The 18,828-nt window shown below is 41.2% G+C and overlaps 1 protein-coding gene across 1 annotated transcript; it reads right to left on the bottom strand.

The window, feature by feature from the left end:
* Positions 1–642: 642 nt before the first annotated feature.
* LOC134659072 (zinc finger protein OZF-like) lies at positions 643–9,110 on the bottom strand. Its single transcript, XM_063514678.1, has 6 exons — positions 9,011–9,110; positions 4,976–5,206; positions 4,485–4,742; positions 2,959–3,122; positions 1,759–2,334; positions 643–729 (listed from the first exon to the last, which is right to left on the bottom strand). Exons 1-6 carry the CDS (start codon positions 9,108–9,110, stop codon positions 643–645), a joined length of 1,416 nt encoding a protein of 471 aa, XP_063370748.1.
* Positions 9,111–18,828: the final 9,718 nt, after the last annotated feature.

Here is an 18,828-nt window from a genome sequence, read left to right as displayed (position 1 = left end):
TCCAACAACCTTTAACACAACATTTCTTCACAATTTTTAAGAAATTTCGCATTCACGTGTTTTGAAGAAATGTTATCAAGTTGGGGATACCAATTAATATTTAAAGTTACTACAAATTCTACCATACTAAAATTTAGGTTTTTTTTGCTGTGTATGCGCTTGGTTTAATCAGTTAATAATATTGGCATCATAATTATTTACAAATTACTTAAAAGATATCAGAACTGTAATCTGAATAAAGCACTAAAATTGTATAAGAAGGTAATTAAATTCAGTAGTTTATTGATATAATTTCTACCACTATGGTATCTTTTTAACATTGGCAACATGTGCGAGTGAGACACAGGGCTCGGGTTTTTCTATCTCAAGTGGACCGTTTTCTCTAGTCTGGTACGAACAACTTTCTGTCTCGGTGATAAGGTTCAAATTAGTATGGCAAAAAAAGTGACAACTCGCTCCAGTTTAAAAAATATAACTTCATGCCTTACACTCGTTTACATTCTCGTGCGAGCCACGAGCCGAGATGCGAGCCGTGCCACGAGACGCGAGTGTAAACGGTGGGCTCAAGCTCGTCTGGCTCGCGTGGGGGAGTGGTTTTTGGGCGACAAACCTTATTGTGACCACGAGGCGAAAGTGTAATAATTAGCTCGACGTGCTTACGCGCTCGCGGCGAGCCACGAGACGAGCCGCGAATGTGAACAATCGTTTGGTGTTCCATAATTTTCTTGTCTGTGGTATTTACATTATGCATTCATTATGTCATCTTGCATAGTCTGTCAACCATAGAAGGTAGGATCCTATAGAAGTGGTATTCGCGTGCCTTCTTGAGGGACAAAACGTACCTGACGTATGGCAACCCTACCCTCACCCCTTCCAGTTATACTAGATTCATGCCCGAAATTCGAATTTTCTATGGGACTATTAACCTTGGGGTTTATGATTGGTTCTATAATTAGATTGAAACGGAGTGTACATTATAATGCACATGGGGCAGTACAAGGTAGAGGAATGAAACACAAGTAAGATTTTTTTTATTGCTCTATTTTATATTATTTTGGCATATTTTTGATTTCATGAATAATTTCATTGCATATTATAGGATATTATGTATGTACTTTACAGTAGTTGACTTGAAATGTTCTACAACCTTAGCCTAGCCATTCAAAGACAGCATGCGGGAGAGGTGAGGCAGCAGCAGCAGATGGAGGAGAGATCGCGTTTTGTTTCATTTTCTGCAAACAATTGTCATCTTGGCTAGGCCCCCGTGACATTAGCCGTGCAAGCTGAAGACGCCGGTTCGACTCCGGCCTCCTCCACCGGTGGACTTTGTGGTAACTTTAATATTATTATACCTTCCTGAGGCTTGACAAATGTGTCAAGTATTTTTTTTATATCTGTATATGTTAATTGCATATAAATAACACTTTCTGTACACATTCATGCAATTAAAACAATTATGACGTTTTTTTTAACTTTTCTTCATCTTTTATGATTTTGATCAGTCCGCGCTTGATCAATGTTTAACCTTAACTTAGTGCATTATTGTGATCTTATCAAAACTCTAACCTCTCGTAAGAAAAAATACCCCTCCCGCGTAAATTAATTACACAATCCGTGACTGGTGGATTTGTGCATCAATAAACATTGTTTTCGCATATACCGCATGTTACATATCTCACAGGAAAACGGCTTTTCGCCAGTATGAAGCCGTGTATGAACTTTTAAACAAGACGCAGTTCCAAAGCGTTTTTTACATACGTCACACGAATATGGTCTTATGCCGGTGTGAATTCGTATATGTCTATCCAGCCCACTCTGACATGCGAAACTCTTTCCACATATCTTGCATGTGTATGGTTTTTCGCCAGTATGAATGCGTGTATGAATTTTTAAATCAGTCCCAGTTCTAAATCGTTTTTCACATACCTCACACAAATATGGTCTTATGTCACCATGAATCCGTATATGAATTTTTAAATAACTCGAAAATTTAAATCGTTGTTCACAGACGTCGCACGAATACGGTCTTATGTCCGTGTGAATTATTAAATGTCTATTCAACTGTTTTCTAGTTGGGAAACGCTTTCCACATGTTCCGCAGTAGTATGATGTCAAGCCGTGGTGAGTTCGTATATGTTCATTCAGCCCACTCTTAGATGCGAAACTCTTTCCACATATCTTGCATGTGTATGGTTTTTCCCCACTATGAATCCGTGTATGAATTTTTAAACTAGTCCTAGTTCTAAATCCTTTTTTACATACGTCACACAAATATGGTCTAAAGCCAGGGTGAATTCGTATATGTCCATTCAGCCCACTATTAGATGCGAAACTCTTTCCACATATCTTGCATGGGTATGGTTTTTCGCCAGTATGAAGCCGTGTATGAATTGCTAATTCACTCCCAGATCTAAATTGTGTTTCACATACGTCACACGGATATGGTCTTATGTCCGTGTGAATTAGTAAATGTATTTTCAACAGATCTATAGCTAGGAAACGCTTGCCACATGTTCCGCAGTTGTATGATTTCTCTCCTATGTTATTGCATTTAAAGCCCTTAGACTGTGACTGTATTGAGTGCGTTTTAATATGATGCTTTAAGCTATTTTTTCGCTGAAATATTTTACCGCAAATGTCACACCCATAAGTATGAATTTCTGAATTTTCATACAATTGTTTAGTGCGAGCTACGTCCATATGGATCATAACATGTTTCATTAAATTTGATTCTAGAGTAAATTCTTCGCCACAAAATTCACATGTAGGTTCATTCTCACAGTCAATATCGATGTTTTTCTCTTCAGTATCCGATTCCCTATCAGGACTCGCTTGTGGATGGCGTGTGGTAGGTACATGGATATGAATCATGATATGTTTCATCAAATCGGATTTCAGTACAAAACTTTCTCCACAAAGATCACATGTTGGTTTCTCATAGTCGACTCTAGTGTGTACTTCCTCTGTATCTGATTCCGTGTCAGTTTGAGTTATGTTTTGGGTGTCGTTGGCGGCGAGAGCCTCGTGGTGTTGGAGGCGTTCAAGGCGCACGCAGCAGTCCCGAATAGCGTGTTTGCGGCACAGGGCGCGCTCATGCTCCTGCGTCCATTGACCAGCAAATGCTGAAACAATGTTACATTGTCTTAACATGTTATAAGACCACATAGATGGTTTCAACGAATTATCAGTTGACGAGGTAGCCTAAAAATAATCCAAAGTCATTAAATTACATCGGTATATTAAAAAAGACAAACTCACTAAATGCCAACGTGCTATGGAGAGAAGTATGCTTGGTACAAAACTAAGGGACAGAATCCGGAACGAGGAAATAAGGCGAAGAACAAAAGTAACGGACATACTCGACCGTATCGACCAACAAAAGTGGAAGTGGACAGGCCACATGCTGCGTGACAATAGGGAAAAATGGAGCAAACAAGTGACGCACTGGCACCCACTTGGCTGTAAGCGTACAAAAGGAAAACAAATAACCAGATGGGAAGATGACATCCAACTTACTCTAGGACCCAACTGGACCAGAGTAGCCCTGGACAGACAGCACTGGAAAGAGCTGGAAGAGGCCTATGCCGACAGACACACCACACTAAGAGACATTCTATAATTTAATCAAATGTATATCTCACAAACCAAATATCTAAATCTGTATTTTACAGGTGTCTCTTATATGGATTAAAGGCTTATTTAATTTATTTTAATTAATATTAATAAAGAAACCTTTCTTTGCTATACCGCCTAGTAACATGTACGAGGCGTCAGCGACAGATGTTGAAGTTGTTGGTGGACGCACCAAAAGTAGAAAATAAGGAAATAAGAAGATCGAGTTTTTGTTCTAGTCCGGTTGGTTATCTACTGTAAAATTGTAACCCGTTCCGCTAACACCCGCCTTTTATTTTTTTTTATCTTAATTTTAAAGGGGTTTTGTCACACAGTGACTATGTCACCCCTGTAGTGAGATAAAGTAATAATGTAGTAGTGTAGAATTACTTACACCACTACATTATTTTTAAGTACAGGTTGCACATCATCCTGGCCTCGTCCGATAGAGGCGATGCCAGGACGACGTTGCAACTCCCTGTTGGTAGTTTTGATGAATGTCATGTCACTCCTCAGCGACTCGTTGCGGACACATTCCATCAACACATGGTGGACGTCTTCTATTATATCGCACTCAGAGCAGTTTGGTGTTGCAGCAAGTTTCATCAGGTGCTTGAATTTGTTTGATGGAATGTGCCCGGAACGAAGCCTAAGGAGTGATACTACCTGTTTCCTACTTAGTTTTCTGTACCAAATTCCTTTAGTAAGCGAGCGCTCATCAAAGTATTCCACCCGCCTTTTAAATAAGTATAGTATGCACTTATACATGTCAAATTGTCAATGTATTCGTGTTTCTATAGGTACTATGTTGCTACTTATTACTGTGTCCTCAGATTTTGACCGCAACCATACAAATAACTGAATAAACTCACCATAACTGTGCCCACTCCCTTCCTGCTCCGCGCTTGAAGGGCTGTGGATATGATCCATGACGTGTTTCAATAAATCTGACTTTAGACTGAATTTTTCACCACAAAGGTCACATATTGGTTCTTTCTCTCTAGCGTATAATTCGTCGGTATCCGATTCCGTGTCAGTATGAGTTGTGTCTTTGCGCTTGGCGAGCGCCTCAACGTGTGGGAGGCGTTCGAGTGTCACGCAGCAATCTCGGAGCAGAGAGCCAACCCGACCTGGAAACAATGGACATTAAAATGTAGTCTTATTTTTATTTCACTTTACTTTCCCAAATCATGGATATCAATACAGTGTGCACTTCATTATAAAACAATTCAGAACTTATCATTAACTACTAGAGTGACGTCAGGTCGATATGGACACTCCTGTCCCAATACAAGCTCATCTTTGACGTCATGGTCTGTGTACAGGCCGGCCAGCATGGCTGCCTCGCTCACACCACACTCACTGCCGGAGCATGAGGCTGTCTGTGAGGGCACCAACTCCGGCTGCACAACCTCATCCTTCACTCCATGGTTGTCCAGCCCGGACAGCATGGCTGCCTCGCTCACACCACACTCACTGTCCGAGCACGGATCTCCATTGACTTCATTTCCACACTCCGTCTCTTGCTTGACACACTCTGCCTCCTTCAGACTGTCTGAATGATGTCCATTCTGTAGTTCTTCTTTGATGTGTACTGCTAAATAAAAAAGATTCATTTAGTCAATTTAAATGCAGAATAATTGCAAAATGAATGAATGAGCCTTGAGTGTAGACTATTTTTTTTAATAAAACATACTTACTCATCCTTTTCCTTTGGGTGCTAGTACTGGTGTAAGACCAATGTAGTATGATACTCTCTGTCTATATTTGAAATGAGACAGTCCTTTGACAAACTATAACCATGTTGCTTCTCAAGTGTTAGACTCCGAAAACGTATCGCAATGGGAAACAGCACAACCACGCAAACGACGCCGTCACTCAACTCGAACTGTGATCCATGGCGCCGGCCCTATAGATAAAAACCTGCAAACTGTCGAGCGGACGAAGAAAATCCATGCCTGCTTCTTCAAACCGGACACTACCACTGACTCCCTAAGGAACTACATGCAGAGCAAAAACGCAGGGCACGATTATCACGTATCTAAACTGACACTCAAACACCAACATTACGCATCATTCGCAATAGTATTGCCTAGCAGCACATTCGAATATTTCATGCATCCAGACAACTGGCCGCCAGGGACTGAGGTTAGCGAGTGGTTTCGCCGAGGCGCCGGGCGAGCGGGGCGCTCGTCAAACCGGTCGCAGCGCCAGACCCCCGCCAGCGACAGGCGCCTCCGCCCCCGCACCGCCGGCAGCCCGACAGAAATCGCCTCCTCGAGCCAAGGTTAACTTACTTCACTTAAACATAAATCGACTAGCTAATAAAACCTATAAACTGGAAAGCGAACTACAGTTACTTAAAAACATAGATGTATTGTGTTTATCTGAACACTGGCTTAATTCAAATCAAATAACATCAGTAAACATACTCAACTATGAGCTCCGGAGCCACTACTGCCGATCCTCGCGAATGGGTGGAGGAGTTTGCGTATATACGAGACCTGAAATCCTGACAATGGAGCGCAAGGAAGTTACAGACTTGTCAGTCGAAATGCAATTTGAAGCGTGTGCAATTGAGTGCATCGGCCTTGACCTCATTATAGTATGTTTATATAGACCGCCCGGTGGTGACATCACGTTATATTTAAATAAATTGAATCAATTATTGGATTTTATTGCTATTCAAAATAATAATGTAATTATAGTAGGTGACATTAATATTGACATATTGACAAATTGTAATATTACTAATCAGTTGCTAGACAAAATTAAGTCTTATGGATTTAGAAACCTTGTAAAGAAACCGACCAGGATAACAAATACCTCTCAAAAATGTATTGACCATGCATACTCGAATATAATTAAGTCCGATATAAATAAAATTAACTGTAATGAAATGCATTTATCCGATCATTTATCATTGATTATTGGTATTAATATAAAGCACCGATTACAATCCAAATGCCATGTTTTAAAACGAAAGTTCTCACTTTCTAATAAGCAGGACTTCACTCGTAGTCTAAATTTCCAAAATTGGGATGAAGTCTTGAGTAAAAGCAACTGCCCAAATGAGAAGACAAAATCTGTTATAAATGTTTTAAAGCATTACTTCGATGTACATTTTCCTGTTAGGAATCATCCTGTTAAAAACTCCTGCGATGTGTGGGTCAATGACACCGTGAAAAAACAGAGAAACATTATTAAAAAACTTAAAGTAAAACTAAGTCAAAACCCAAATGACTCTGTGGCGCGTTCGAAGCTTCATACGTTAGAACTTTCCTACTGGTCCCTTCTAAAAAAAGTACGTAAGAATCACATAAACAGTCAAATATCAAACAGCAGCGGTCACGATATGTCGCGTAGTATATGGCGCATAGTATCAAACGAAACGTGCAGAAGTATAAAAAACATGAACAGAGCGATTGACATACTTGTTAGCAGGGCCGCAGGCGACTGTCAGGATGCCCGAGCCACCGCCTCCGCCGCCTTGTTAAACAAGTACTATGTTGAGGCAAATGTAAACAATACGAGACCATGCACTCCTACTGCCTTAAAATATCTACATAGTTACTTAGACAATACTCCCTCCCCTCTTATCTTTACTCCATTTACCCTGAGTGAATTGATCGAAGTATGCAAACAAATAAAACGTAAGACATCTAAAGACATAAACGACATGTCGACACATATCTTGGATTGTTTGCCTCCTTGTGTTATATCTTTACTCCTAACACTATTCAACGAATGCGTTAGTGTTGGTGTATATCCCGAAATACTAAAATTAATAAAGGTTATGCCAATTTATAAGGGTAAGGGTGAACTGCATTTACCCAAGTCTTACAGACCCATCTCATTGGTGCCTGTGATTTCGAAGGTGTTTGAAAGGTTGCTGAGTAATAGACTTATGGAACATTTTACTCGCAATAGATTACTGAACAGCCAGCAGTATGCCTATCAGCCGGGCCGATCGACAACTGATGCAGCTCGCGATGTCGTGGGGCGGGTGATGACACACCTCGAGGGCTCGAGGCAGGTCGCAGCCATTTTCTGTGACTTGTCGCGCGCCTTCGAGATGATAGATCACTCGCTCCTCCTCAGTAAGCTTTCTCACTACGGAGTCACCGGTACCTTCCTCGATATAATAGCATCATTTTTGGATGAGCGTAAACAATGTACGTACGTGCTTAACTCGAAGTCTGACATGGAGTCTATAGGTGACTGCGCCGTGCCTCAGGGCTCTGTGTGTGGGAATAACCTATTCTTGGTCCTGGTAAATGATATCACGTCAGCTTGCCAGGGCCAAGAATATGTTATGTTTGCCGATGACACATGTGTTATTGTCCATGCAGATGACTATGATGGCTTAAAATCAAGGATCTGTCACGTCATGAATAAACTGGTCGAATGGTTTTCTGCCAATGGCATGCTTCTAAACCTAGAAAAAACAAATATTGTCCACTTCCAGTTAAAAAAGTCAAATAAGCCCGATCTGGATATTATATTAAATAACACCCCAATTCCACAAGTCGAAACGGCTAAGTACCTAGGCTTCTATATTGACGCCGGCCTAAAGTGGGCACCACACATACATGCGACTTGTGACAAATTGGCCGCAGCGTGTTTCGCACTGTCCAGGATAGCGCCCAGTTTGTCTATAGAGAACACCAAAACAGCTTACTATGGATATTTCCACTCGATTCTTACGCAGGGTGTAGATCTCTGGTGCACAGCGGCAGATCGCGACAGAGTGTTTAAGATGCAAAAACGAGCCCTGCGTATAATTGATGGAAAACCATTTGACTATCCTGCTCAGTCTTTGTTTAAAAAACATAAAATTTTAACGTTACCGTCTGTATACATATTGACTGTGTGCATGTATGTAAGGTCAAATATACAAAATTACAAATCTAGCGCTAAAAATTGTGACACCTCGTCGCGAAGGCGACCACGATTACAAATCCCAAAGCATCGACTCGCTAAGTCTCGACGATCGCTTGACGTCATGGGACCGATTGCCTACAACTCCGTACCTAATGTCATCAAAGACTCGACTAGCGATGCAATATTCAAAAAGAAACTTAAATCCCTTCTAATAGATCAGGCATACTATCGTATTGCCGACTTTATGAGTGCGCCGGTGAGAAATTGACCCAGCACCGTTTGAGCAACAGGTTCTAGTACCCACCTACCTACAAATGTTAATACTTGTTTATTACTTGTATTTAATGATAAAAACATAATGTACCCAGTAGTTTTAAGTTTATGACGTGTAAAATGTAACTATGTTTATATTTACCAATAAAGTCTGTATTCTGTATTCTGTATTCATAAGTTAACTACAGTGTGTACGTATATGTGTATGCACCTTACTATGTATCAACACTCGGCGACTCACCTGGCGCCGCGCCGGGCGGCGGGTGCTCGGGCTCCGCGTCTGGCTCGGCGGGCTCCTCCTTCACGCGCACACACTCAGACAGTCCGCTAGAATCTTCCATTCTAGACTCATGCAACAGGTCAACTTTTAATAGTATAAACCATGTGTTTAATCGAGAAATCGAAATGGAATAATATTAAGTGGACTGTATGAATTTACATTAAAGACGAAAATTTCTTTGCTATCAAATATTTCAGTATATCGAATTCACGAGAAATAACAACTTAGAACAGTGCACAATCACATACCTTTACGTTAATGATGGTGAAGGTTCGCGCTGGTTCAGGCTCGCTTCCCGAGGATTCCAAGGTGGCGGACAACGTGCGAGCTCGGCTTACCGTACCTTAACCTGGAATACCTCCCTGCAAGGCCTGCCACTTATCCACGCGCACAATGCAATTGGCACTTCTCTAAATTACTCCGAAAATACAGAATCTGACCGAAAGTTGGCTTTACAATAGTTTTTTCACAATTTTAACTTGGAGCAACGTACGTTCAGTCGTCCAATTAGAAAGTTAATGGCTGCCGGAAATGGTTAGTGTAGTGGCTAACCCTACCGGATGTCAAAAGCTAATAGAGATGTCACCCAAAACCGATATTCATACGAAAGTTGAACATCCCGCTCACCTAAATATGGAATATTTACACTATAAATAACGTTGGAATGCGACAGAAAGCTTAATGCTAAAATACTATGCTAAGTGGTAATACAAGTACATGTAAGATTAATTTGAAAGTGGTAAAGGACACAGCTTTACGACTGGTCTCCTGTACTGACCAGTGGCTGTCTGGACTGTGACCACTCTACACACACCGTCAACTCCAGGGTGTAGAGCAACGATGCGCCCAAGAGGCCATTTTAGAGGACTTGTCTGTTCATTGATCAAAAGAACCAAGGAACCGACGACAATATTAGTGGTTACCTTATTCCACTTCGTTCTTTGTTGCAAAGTATGGACGTACTCAGCGTGCCATCTACGCCAGAAATCTTGATGCATTTTTTGTATCATTTTCCAACGATGGCAAACACTTATTTTTTGGTCAACAAAATTTTCCTCGGGAACAATCGACAAGGGTTCCAGGGTCAAAAAATGACCTGGGGTTAGGGCCGAGAGATCACTCGGATCCGAGCTAAGAGGTGTCAATGGCCGAGAATTCAGCAAAGATTCAACCTGTGTCAGAATTGTATAAAATTCCTCAAAGGTCAATCTCTGATTACCGACAACTCTAGCGAGGTGAGTTTTGACTGAGCGAATCCCAGCTTCAGCAAGACCGTTGAAATGCGGACTACCTGGTGGGTTGAATGAAAATTTAATTTCTTGTGCATCAGCGGCACTTTTCATGAGTGAACCAAGGTAATTACTTGCTCCGACAAAATTTCGACCCTGATCCGAAACGATGTTACTGCACCGACCACGACGAGCGACAAATCGTTTGAGAACACAGAGAAAAGCTTCTGTCGACAGCTCTGAAGCAAGCTCTATATGAATAGCCTTGGTACTCGTGCAGACAAAGACACAGATGTAGCCCTTGTAAGTCCTTGCACCGCGGCCACGCCCGAAGGCGATATCGAAAGGTCCTCCATAATCGATGGCGACACTCAAAAAAGGTTTTATTTGCGAGACACGATACGAAGGCAAATTTCCCATAAGCGGCGCAGATGCCGGAGAAGGATTAGCGCGAAAGCATTTCACGCAACCTCCAATTACTGCCTGAATCGCCCGCTTTGGCGACAAAATCCAAAATGATTGCGTAATCAAATTTTGTAAAGTTTGGGCACCTGGATGTAAAAATCTTTTATGATATTCGTCAATTATTAAAACTGTTAGACGGTGGGAGCGGGGCAATAATATAGGATGTTTAATCGAAAATTTGATAGGAGCATTTGCCAAGCGACCGCCCACCCTGACAATACCAATGTCAATAAATCACCTGTCAATAAATAATGAAAGCTTGCGCAAACATTTTGGCAATGAGTTCAAACGACCCTCCCTCAAGTGATTGATCTCTATACTGAACGAAGTGAGCTGCACATGTTTTACTAAAAACATGAGAGCTGCAGTCGTCTCAGAGGACTGTAGAGACCCGACGACCTTCTCGTCCTTAGACGACCGTAAAAACCGGAAACAGTAAGCTAACACACGCTTTAGAGTGAAAAGCGAGGAGAACCTGTTTAGGACTTCGTCAGTTAAAGTAGGGTCGCTTGTAACGACTAAACTACAAATACGTTGTTCTTCAACGACACTATCGTTGTTTGGAGTATCCAAGGACGAGCAAGGCCAATCCTTTTCCTCCTTCCATAGCCAAGACGGGCCCTTCCACCAAATATCACACTCTACCAAATCTCCGGGCAGTAATCCCCTAGATCCTACATCAGCGGGGTTGTGGTGTGTACTGACGTGACGCCAGCGATCAGGAGCAACAATATCTTGGATATGGCTTACTCGATTGGCAACGAAAGTCTTCCAGCGCGATGGACACGATTGGATCCAAGCCAAAGTTACGCTGGAATCTGACCATGCGAATATCTCCTGGAAAACATGTAGAGGTGTTAATGCCTCTTGGACGGACTGCATCAGGTCTGCCAGCAACACGGCAGCCTGCAGTTCCAATCGAGGAATAGATAATTTACGCAAAGGCGCGACTTTAGATTTTGCACAGCAGAACTCAACAAATGTAGAGCCCTTTGTGGTGATGATACGACAGAAAACGACAGCAGCGTAACCACGCTCCGAGGCATCACAAAATCCATGCAATTGCAACGATAAAAACGAATGAATGATACGACGAGGAATGACAACTGATTTTAATGACGAAAGTTGATCTTTAAATTTCATCCATTCTGAGGCAATTGCTTCTGGCACATCGTCATCCCATTGAACCCCAGATGACCACAAAACCTGTATTAAATATTTAGCATGGAACGTGACAGGACATAAAAATCCTAACGGGTCATAGACGCGCGCTATGTTTGACAGAATTATACGTTTAGTACATCTTTCATCACGTGGTGATGCAACCTCAAATTGGAACGAGTCTGTTTGTGGACGCCAAGACAATCCTAATATTTTAAGCGATAAATCAGAGAGTTCATCGAAATGTTTAAAATCACTCGAGTATAATTCCGAGGATGGAAGATCAGCGATAAATTCTTTATGATTGGAGGTCCATTTTCTCAAATGAAACCCACCCGACGACAAAATTTCAGAGAGGTCTGATCTAATTTTTAAAGCCTGTTCAATGGAGTCGGCGCCTGTAACAACATCGTCGACATAGATGTCTCTACCAAGCACTCGCGACCCTTCCGGGTAGGAGGCAGCAGTATCTTCAGCTAGCTGCGCTATAGTTCGCAGAGCTTGATATGGAGCCGATTTTACACCGTAGGTTACTGTCCGCAGCCTATAATCCTTTATTGGGCCATCAGTCGAAGGACGCCAAAGAATCCGCTGATAATCTGCGTCCTCTTGCGACACGAGTATTTGACGATACATAGCTTTGATGTCACCCGTGAAAACTATTTTATGCCACCGAAATCTAGTTAGGACATCAAAAATGTTAGTTTGCAACTTAGGCCCTGCCAAGAGTGTATCATTGAGCGAAATTCCATTGCTGTCACGACAGCTTCCGTCAAAAACGGCCCTTAGAGGTGTCGTGACAGATTCTGGCCGCAAAACAGCATGATGTGGTATGTAATTAAATTTCCCGACACTAGAGGGAGGTGGCTCTACTTGCTCCATGTGACCGCTGGTCTCATACTCCTCCATAAATGAAGCATAAGCTTTACGAAAATCCGCATGCGTAGCTAGCTTGCGTTCTAACGAGAAAAGTCTTCGCATTGCAATTTCACGAGTATGCGAAAATGTGGGCTTATTCGTAGGATCGACAAACGACAAGGGTACCTCGAATCGGCCTTCACTCGTGCGACAAGATTTTGCAAGGAAGGTATCTTCACATAGTTGATCCTCTTTCGACAAAGCAGGTTTACTAGGACTACTAATATTTTCCAACTCCCAGAACCTTTTTAGAGAATCATCCAACGACAACGACAAATTTGATTGTGAAGCATTCGACACGAAAAAACAATCCTTCCGACAACTTGTGAAGGATTGTGCATGACAATCATAACAATCACCCATCACCAGCCAACCAAAGACAGAGTTGACCCCTGCGGGTTGACCCGCCTCACCTTTCACTAATCCAGGTTGAAGTGCTGAGACCATCAGACCCACATTCATCAAAATATCTATAGGTCCTGGCTGACCAAATTGAGGATCGGCTAGGTCCAGATCCTTTAGGTGAGTCCACGTCGAAGTATCCAGTTCAACATGCGGCATATCCAAACAAATATTTGATAACACAAAGGCCTCGAACGAAAATTTATTGTTTCCTTTTGAAGGCAATACTTCACACACAACAGACCCAAGTGGGGCTGTTGATATGCTTTCAATACCATTGACAGATCGGTTACACTTAGCTATCGATAACCCAAGGCGGTCTGCACAACTCTTGGTTATGAAGTTACAAGCCGAAGCACAATCAAAAAGAATCCGAACGGGCACCAACTGTCCCGTGCAATCCCTAACACGAGCAAGGGCAGTAGAAAAGACTACTTGAGTATCATGAGTATACACCGATAATGTTGTCAACTGCGATGTAGGCTTTGAACCTTGACCACCTTCATCAACCTTTTCAAAGTGAAGTAATGGGTTGTGACGATAACTACATTTATCACAGCGAACAGTTGACTTACAATGCTTCATACTATGGGATGGCTTAAGGCACACAATACACAGTTTATTCTCTTTCACCTTGGAAAATCTATCAGTTGGCTTTAATTCTAGAAAACTGGGACATTTTCCCAGCTCATGGCCAGCAACCGCGCATACTGGACAATTTAACACAGTTGCTGAGGGCACAAGAAGTGAAGATTTATTTTTACTTTTATTACCACTTGACACAGCCCTAGCGTCCGCCACCTCCAAGGCACGGATCTGTTTCTCGACAAATTCTTGCAAATTTTCAAATTGAGGGATCTCGTTTGAGTTGAACTCAAGTAGGAAAGCCTCCCGTGTTGACTTATCTAATTTTCCCCATAATAAATGAAAGAGCATAAAGTTTTTGTCCGGTAAACCAAATCTGTCTAATACTTGTAACGTTTCTTTAAATATACGATTTAATTTTTCTAATTCAACTGCAGATTTAGATTTGACCTGATCGCAATGCAACATTTTTTCATAATAACCAAAAGCTATCTGTCGTTTCCTGTCATAATAATCATGCAGCGCATTGTAAGCGTCAATGTAACTTTCGTCCGAAATTGGGTAGTTCTTAATTAAATCTAATGCCTTACCTTGACATGATGTCAGCAGGTAATGGAGCTTTTCAATATTCGAAATGTTTCGTTTATGAATTAATGAATCAAACAATTCTTTAAATGACAACCAATTATGTAATTGACCGTCAAACGGTTTAATAACAATTTTAGGTAACTTGGCCGAATTGTTTTCACTTTTGAATAGTTTATGATCATTTTCATCACATGTTTTTATGGCAGGAACCTGTTTCCGTAACCTGGTCAAAACTGACTTTAATTTTTGTTCGAAATCGACAGTAACCGAAAACTCCGCATCCATGTCTTTCGTTTTAAGCATAATTGCCTTTTGAGCGCGATGAAAATCATTAATTATAGGATTTAAATCACTTTCACAATAACCTTCTAGATTTACAGAGTCATACAACAATTCTATCCGCATGACCGCGTAACTCCGCTCGACCATATCCATGTCCACATCTCTATTGTTTGCGTCACTGTCCGAAACCATTTTTCACGCAATAACCACTGTTTTTATCGAAAATACAACGAAAAAACGAAACGAAAAGCAAAAACAATGTTATTGTCGCGTACTTTGACAGTTGACACAAGTGACAGTGACAGTTATCCGAATTGTTGCCACATGCACGAGACTACGATACGACCGAATGGATGAGCGGAATGATCTGTTACAATGTTGCCAACTAAAATTCTACTATTTTCTACTACTAAAGCCACTTCCTGTCAGCCATTAACCGAACTGAGAAAAATAAAGTTTACCCACAAGTTTATTACAAAAATATTACGACACGACAAATATGATATTTTAATGTAAAAATAGGTAACTTTTCAATGAATCCGGCCGAAGGAACAATGTTTAATCGAGAAATCGAAATGGAATAATATTAAGTGGACTGTATGAATTTACATTAAAGACGAAAATTTCTTTGCTATCAAATATTTCAGTATATCGAATTCACGAGAAATAACAACTTAGAACAGTGCACAATCACATACCTTTACGTTAATGATGGTGAAGGTTCGCGCTGGTTCAGGCTCGCTTCCCGAGGATTCCAAGGTGGCGGACAACGTGCGAGCTCGGCTTACCGTACCTTAACCTGGAATACCTCCCTGCAAGGCCTGCCACTTATCCACGCGCACAATGCAATTGGCACTTCTCTAAATTACTCCGAAAATACAGAATCTGACCGAAAGTTGGCTTTACAATAGTTTTTTCACAATTTTAACTTGGAGCAACGTACGTTCAGTCGTCCAATTAGAAAGTTAATGGCTGCCGGAAATGGTTAGTGTAGTGGCTAACCCTACCGGATGTCAAAAGCTAATAGAGATGTCACCCAAAACCGATATTAGCTTTTGACATCCGGTAGGGTTAGCCACTACACTAACCATGTAACAACAACAACAGACTAATGCGATGATCAAATTAATAATACTTTTCAAATTAATAATATTATATATTTGAAAAGTATGAATAAGTTATAAAATGAATAGCTTTCTGGAAAATTACTATTGTATTAAATACAAGATACCATGAATTTATTTCATATTTGCTGTATGTAAGTACAAAGTATATTAATATCAACATAACCTCAAAAACAAAATGTCAATGTCATCTTCACTGTCACTAAAGGCTTCTATAGACCCTGCAACAAATTGCATGCGATTTTAGATAATTTAGGCCCTAATGTCAATGTCATCTTCACTGTCACTAAAGGCTTCTATAGACCCTGCAACAAATTGCATGCGATTTTAGATAATTTAGGCCCTTCACTCACGAGACTATTCAAATACTACGCGACTGAGATGCAAACCATGATCGCCTACTGGTATGCTACTCGTTTCCGCACACGTTGCTACGCAAATGAGACTATTTTGTGTCATTTGCGGAGCAACATTGGTGCGACAATGTCTAGCTCCAGCGATGAAGACAATCTTCTGCTTTATTTTTATTGCAAGAACATCAACACACAACCACATAACATCTCTCTTACTCCTCCATCTTTCTCACATCATCACACACAGAAGCACACACACACACACACACACACACACCAGGTCTTTTCTTACATGATCAGGCAGCTTATAATTATATAAACATGGATACTTTTCCACCTCTTGAACGAAATTTATATTAAAAACTTGTTCCGCCGCAATCTTGAGCATACAACGCGTATACGACTCGAGTCGCGTGCGACCAGCAAGACAGTATCATGCGACTGATATCAAACGCTTCGTCGACGCGTCTCGTCGTGTGCGAAACGTAGGAAATAAATATGGCGGGTACTCACAAGCGACGCGTAGGATACGCGTACGAAACACAAATCGCTTGAGAGTAGCCTCGTGAGAGAAGGGCCTTAGGATCAACGAAAATCGCACGAGATTGTAGATTACGTTTGGAGAGGCCTTAAGACATGATTGTCAACATGCGATAGATAAACATTAAATGCTGCTTCAAGGCTCCAATCTTATTGTAATGTAGGGCAGGCGGCCATAATGCCGGCTACACACGTAACTATAAATCGTAGCGATTAATCTGTGCAGTTTTATCTACCGTGTGCATGACAAATCGTTGTTTATTTTCCATAATTTTATTTTCTGTGGTATTTTCATTTGTAAAAAAGCATAGCTGTCATCTTGCATAGTCTGACAAACCACTTTGTCAGTAGAAAAAGGCCCGAAATTCAAATTTTCTATGGGACTATAACCTCAGGGTTTATGATTGGTTCTGATTAGATTGAAACGGAACGGGGTGTACATTATAATATAATGCACATTGGGCAGTACAAGGTAGAGGAAGAAAAAGGGCGGGAAACTTCGACCTGTGCGCGCGTATTTTTTTCTCCTTTATACAATTTTAAATATTTTTAGTAGTAATAGTGGTCACCGCAGTGTAAATAGTTTGTAAATATCATTGGTAGTTAGTTTATTATATTTTGTATATATTTATTCATTATCTAGGTAAGTGTTTAATACATTTTTCACCGCCATGGGCGGTGATGACGACGAGCCTCACGACCCAGGAGGTGGTCCTCCGGTTTCCCACACTGTTACAATCGATAATAATGAAAATTCTGATAATGAAATTGATATGAAAGAGTATCACAGCGTGGATACAGATAGTTCTGTATCTTCTGAGGTGAGAAAACGAAAGACCGCATCCAGGAGGATATGTCGTCACTGTAATAAAAAAAAGCGACATAACAAGGACAAAAATAGGGATAAAGAATCCATTACAGATGATTGCAATTGTCAAACTTGCTCAAACAACTCCGATACAAAGTCACAATTTCAAGCACCACTCTCAGCCTCAGCTTTTACTCCGGCTCTAGCTCCTGCTCCGGCTCCAGCTGCGGCCCCAGCTGCAGCCCCAGCTGCGGCCCCAGCTGCAGCCCCAGCTGGCTCAGTGAATACCACCTCTCAGCTCACAGACATGTCCAGGAAGCAATATATACAAACTGATTCTTCGCCGTATGTAGTACATGTCCAGAAACAACAAGAATCTCCCAATGATGGCACTTCTATTCATTCAATTGCTTTTGGCAACTTTTTGAAACGGCACAATTTTAGGAACATTGTTAATGGTAGTGTCAAACGTATAGGCCGCAATAGAGTCGCTCTATCATTCTCAAAGTATGAGGATGCCAACCATTTTCTAAAAGACACTCGACTGACTGACAACAAATATAAGGCGTTTATTCCAAGTTTTAACGTTATCAGAATGGGTGTTGTTAAAGGCATACCAACTGAAATGTCTTTAGAGGAGGTCAAAGAAAACATCAGTGTCCCAGTAGGTTGTGGTGAAGTTTTAAAAGTAAGGAGAATTAATTATAAAGTGATTGTGGATGGTTCTCCGGTCTGGAAGCCATCACAAACAGTTGTTATAACGTTTGATGGCCAAGTTCTTCCAAAACGCATATTTATGTTTTATAACGCTCTACCAGTAGACTTATACATCTATCCAACGATCCAATGTTACTCTTGTTCTCGCTTTGGTCACACGCAGGGACAATGTAGATCTAAACCGAGGTGTTACAAGTGTGGAGAGGGTCATACTGGCTCCACATGCACTATTGAAGAAGATTGTGCATCTTGTTGCTTATGTTCCGGTGTTCATTTTGCCACTAATAAGTCTCGCTGTCCAGAGTATGAGCGCCAGAAAAATATTAAGCTATCTATGGCACAAAGTGCTATATCTTATACAGAGGCCTCTAAACTGCACCCTCCTGTAACAAAACCATATGCAGATGTGGTCATGTCCACTCCAACATCTCTCCCGTCTCAGCATAATAGAAATAATAATAACTTAGGTACAACTACTCACTCATATAAAAAAACAGTCTTTCTGAAACCTCGCAGCTTGCCAAAATCCCAGAAAGGTTTTGACACTGCCTCACATTACAATTTATCTAAAGACTATAACATGCCATCCCCCTCTGGGAATGGTTGT

Source organism: Cydia amplana, chromosome 24 (genome assembly GCF_948474715.1).
Source record: "Cydia amplana chromosome 24, ilCydAmpl1.1, whole genome shotgun sequence".
NCBI classification, from domain to species: domain Eukaryota; kingdom Metazoa; phylum Arthropoda; class Insecta; order Lepidoptera; family Tortricidae; genus Cydia; species Cydia amplana.
The sequence above is the reverse complement of the archived record's forward strand: the minus strand, read 5'-3'. Positions and strand labels throughout refer to the sequence as shown.

Bases quoted from the DNA above. Each gene is read 5' to 3' on its own strand.
- LOC134659072 (XM_063514678.1), bottom strand. From the start codon at position 9,110: ATGGAAGATTCTAGCGGACTGTCTGAGTGTGTGCGCGTGAAGGAGGAG. The intron at 2,335-2,958 runs GTACACACTAGA...ATATGTGGAAAG, and splicing joins CGGAATCAGATACAGAGGAA to AGTTTCGCATCTAATAGTGG. The intron at 730-1,758 runs GTATGTAAAAAA...TAAATACCACAG, and splicing joins TAAGACCATATTCGTGTGAC to ACAAGAAAATTATGGAACAC.